The sequence below is a fragment of the Austrofundulus limnaeus genome, unplaced genomic scaffold (assembly GCF_001266775.1).
Source record: "Austrofundulus limnaeus strain Quisiro unplaced genomic scaffold, Austrofundulus_limnaeus-1.0 Scaffold12, whole genome shotgun sequence".
Taxonomy (NCBI): domain Eukaryota; kingdom Metazoa; phylum Chordata; class Actinopteri; order Cyprinodontiformes; family Rivulidae; genus Austrofundulus; species Austrofundulus limnaeus.
The window spans coordinates 1,271,979-1,276,288 of record NW_013952414.1 but is presented as its reverse complement, the minus strand read 5'-3'; the positions used below and the strand labels follow the sequence as shown (position 1 = coordinate 1,276,288).

The following is a 4,310-nucleotide window of genomic DNA, read 5'->3' as shown; positions in this document are numbered from 1 at the left end:
ATATATAATCTTTAACTGTGTTTCATTAGAAAAACAAAGCATCATGGTGAAAATTACGATCCTGTAAAACTACAAACTGGTTCTTCAGCCCCAGTTTTAAATTAAATAGATTTATTTTAAATGCAAATGTCAGTAAACTCTGGAAGGCAGTGATGCAGAACACACACATACAAATTTAGATTTAGTAGCACTCAAATTTCTGAATAAAACTGAAGTGTAAATCTGTAAGTTTAAGGTCCAAGACAAACGGATCATCTGGAAACTTGTGGGACAGTTTTACTTTTACGTTTTATTATTTACTCTTTGCATTGTCCAAAATGTTTTGTAATTTATTAGCCTATTTTAACCCCTGTAGATGTCTTATTTCATGTCTTGCATTAAAATTGAATAAAGTGAAGTTTGTTGCCTCAGTCTTTAAAAACTCATTCAAATAATTACACAGTCTGATTATCTGATTATTGATCTACAGAAATACAAAATGTGTTACTCTCACTGTGTGAATGTTTTTTATTGATTTAAAAAGTGAACGTATATTTATATATTTACCCGCTGAGCTTCATAATCCTCCTTTGCCTCCTTCCTGGTCTTACTCCCAGCAGGTGTTCTCTGCAGACCCTCATCCTCGCCGTTCATCAGGGGCACGTCTGCGGTGGCACTTGTTGCTACATTAACAGTTTTAAAGCTCCTCCTGACGTTCTTTTGTGCTGGTGCCTTGGACTCGAACACGGCCCTGAGGGCCTCTATGGAGCCTGCGTTGGTTTGAAGGCTGCCCATTGATTTACTGCGAAACAAACTGGTTTTGCTCCGGGTCCACCCCCTGTCCTCATTTCTCCTCATCAGAAACTCCAAGTGAGTCTCTGGAGTTTGTGGAGGAGAGGGTGTCTTCTGAGAACCATGCACACAGGGAAATGTTCTTTTTTTGTTTGCAGCCAAACTGATTATTTTTCAAACACATGAGAAACAAGGTTACCTCATTTTGCACTTGCTTTGTCTTTTCTCCACCTGTTTCTGCTGCGCCTGATTGGCTGAGTGTGTTTTTCTTCACAGCATTCTGATACCTATCAGACAAACACCAGATTTACTGTAACAGATTTACTGTAACAGATTTACTGTAACAGATTTACTGTAACAGATTAAACAAAACTGTTTAAACACAGCGGGAGACGGTATTTCTCATACCTGGCCACTAACTGGGACACAGACGCCGTCTTATCCCGCAGTCCAGGATCGGTCCAGCCAGGGATGTTCTTCAGAGACTGGGTGCGCCTCAGGTCCCTGTCCCAGTCCATGGTGACCTCACAGCAGGACAAAACTTCCAAACAATCACATCAACCAGAAGATGAAACAATCTGGATTATTTTAGCGCCTTTTCTCAGAAGTATTCATTCATTTTTTTAAAACTAGTACCAGTACCATGTTGTTCGACTTTAAATAAAAGAGTCATTTTTCAGAAGATTGTTACCTTCCAGACGTGTCTGTTCCCTGCGACGACCAGAGACGCTTCCGCTGCATCACAAGCCCTGCACATGATGTCAGGCGTTCAGGAGCAAAGTCTGCTTTCTTTTTATTACCTCCAACTCTTTGAATAGCCCTGGAAGTGACAGTCAGAAGGGTGTTGGTGGTGGTGGGGTCTATAAAATGTCAACAAACTGTAAAAATACTCAATTTGACACGTCAGAAAACATATTTTCTAAATTTTCTCACATTTAGCATTATAAAATCCTCTTACCGTTATTGTATGAATCTTTGAGAGAATCATTTCATTGTTTGAGCTCAAGTTAAGCCTCAGATTAATTGCTTGATCTTTGAACAGGAACACAACTATAAAGATAAAAAGGAGTTTAACTTCGCTGATGCTGGTTTGGATCAAAATGTTTAAACATGAAACTTCAACTTTTCATATTAAAACTAACATTTATAACATAACAAATTTAGATAAATTACGTTAGTCACTGAATAACAGAACTGTGGTAAAATTTATAGTGCATTTCTTCATTGTAGTTATAATATCATCTAAAACACTTTTGGTAAAAATGCAGTGCCTATTTTAAGAAGCTTAGATGAGCTTGTAGAGGGAGTTTGTTTTAATTGCTACACAAATAGATAAAAATAAGAACAAAAAGCGGGCGCTGTACCGGTCCGTCGTGGTGAAGAGAGAGCTGAGTCAGAAAGCGAAGCTCTCGATTTACCGGTCGATCTACGTTCCTACCCTCATCTATGGTCATGAGCTTTGGGTCATGACCGAAAGAACGAGGTCCCGGATACAAGCGGCCGAAATGGGTTTCCTCCGCAGGGTGGCTGGGCTCTCCCTTAGAGATAGGGTGAGAAGCTCAGTCATCCGGGAGGGACTCAGAGTAGAGCCGCTGCTCCTCCATGTCGAGAGGAGCCAGTTGAGGTGGCTCGGGCATCTGGTAAGGATGCCTCCTGGACGCCTCCCTGGTGAGGTATTCCGGGCACGTCCCACCGGGAGGAGGCCCCGAGGAAGACCCAGGACACGCTGGAGGGACTATGTCTCTCGGCTGGCCTGGGAACGCCTTGGAGTTCCCCCGGAGGAGCTGGAAGAAGTGGCTGGGGAGAGGGAGGTCTGGGCCTCCCTTCTGAAGCTGCTGCCCCCGCGACCTGACCCCGGATAGGCAGAAGAAAATGGATTGATGGATGGATGGATAAAAATCTGACACACCAGAAGTTTGCACTCCTCATAAACAGGTTTCCTAAATTAGATCCAACTCATTTGAACTGATTCTGCAAGGCTTCTTTAATCTAAAATTAAACTGAAAAGTGTTTCTCAGTTTGAGTCAGCGAGGAAGGAACAAATGCTGAGGAAGTTCGTCTCCACCCAGGGAATTCCAGGAGCTTTCAAGCCTGAGGGCAGAAACAAGAGCAGGAGGAAGGTCTGGTAACTCACCGACGTTAACGCCAAGAAACCGATGACTTGTGGGTTTAAGAATAATACAAAAATATAATCTATAGGCTGTATATGATGCTGTTTTATAAATGCAGTTTGTGGTGAAAAAAAAAAGAAAGCTAGTTTTGAAAACTGTGCCATCATGTGGTGACTTAAACTTACTGCAAAATACTCAAAACACGTCAGTATTCTCCATATCCACATGGGAGCAGTAAAGCACCCAGTAAAGAGACATATTTTCACCATTGTTGCAAAATATACATTTAAAAATGAAGATTTTATTGAATAGAACACCTTCATATTTTACTGTTTTTATTTATTTTTTGCCACACAAAAACTAAAACCAGACCCAGAGCCGTGACTGCATTCAAGCATTTAAACTATCTTTTTATGTTTTCTGCTTTCATCAAGTAACACAATTCATGTTTACTCTCTTTGGTCTTCTGGTAATCAGTCTTCAGACAAAGAGAGAGCAAATGCAGCACACACCCCTGGGGCAAGAAAAAAAAAGAGAAAGAGAGAGAGACTCAGCCTGTCTGTGTCCCCTCCTCCTCCCCTCCTCCTCCTCTTCCTCCTCCTCTGACTACAGCCCTCATCTTTATAAACCCACTCCTGTCTCTGTCTCCGAGGCACCAGTGAGATGAAAGGGAATAAGCAATGTGAACTCTGCAGTGTTATTAGACTAAGTTTACCAGTCTGGATTTAAACCCACACCACTTATCTGTTGATCAGTGGTTGAGGATCTGCAGATTTTACTCCAACACTGAGTAATAATAATAATAATAATAATAATAATAATAAAAACTGCAGAGGAGGGTCTGGATTTATCAGCTACAACCTGATTGACTGGGTTTGCTTTTCTGCACGTTTTTGACCAGAACTAAAGAAAACAAATCTATCTTTTGTTCCATCAGAGGGCGCTAAAGACCATTGTTCTTTCTGTTTCCTCATCATGCTGGGGTTATGTGGGAACATCATGCTGAGGCTATCTGAGGCCAAAGCACAGAATGTCAAACATTCACAGCATAAACTGGACATTTAATAAAAAAATACAGGTTTGTTTGCACCTAAAATATGTTTGCTCAGCCGGCTTCAGTCGACCGTGTGATGTTTGTTGGATGCAGACTGGAACAGCACGTAACTTCTGTGGTCATGAGTTCTTCTGAGTTGGATTTTGCAAAAGGAATGGTGACGCATGCACAGACAGTGCATGTGTGTGTGTGTGTGTGTGTGTGTGTGTATGTGTGTGTGTGTGTGTGTGTGTGTGTGTGTGTGTGTGCTCTGGAGTCAGCCCTGGTGTGTGATTCATGCTGCTTCTAAAACTGTAACTGAGCTGATCCAGTTGGTGATCATTCAACACTTTTGGACAAAAACAGACTTATTAGTCATAAACGTGGGAGGAAAA

General features: G+C 41.6%; 1 protein-coding gene across 1 annotated transcript in view; it reads right to left on the bottom strand.

Moving 5' to 3' along the window:
* LOC106513373 (xin actin-binding repeat-containing protein 1) overlaps positions 1-3,007 on the bottom strand; it is a 13,166-nt gene extending 10,159 nt beyond the window's left edge. Inside the window, exons 1-6 of the mRNA XM_014002166.1 lie at positions 2,906-3,007; positions 1,730-1,821; positions 1,463-1,591; positions 1,180-1,312; positions 971-1,058; positions 547-885 (exon numbers count right to left, since the gene is read on the bottom strand). Of these exons, the coding sequence (XP_013857620.1) occupies positions 547-885; positions 971-1,058; positions 1,180-1,289 (537 nt within the window). The 5' untranslated portion in view covers positions 1,290-1,312; positions 1,463-1,591; positions 1,730-1,821; positions 2,906-3,007. The remainder of the gene's footprint in view (positions 1-546; positions 886-970; positions 1,059-1,179; positions 1,313-1,462; positions 1,592-1,729; positions 1,822-2,905) is intronic.
* Positions 3,008-4,310: the final 1,303 nt, after the last annotated feature.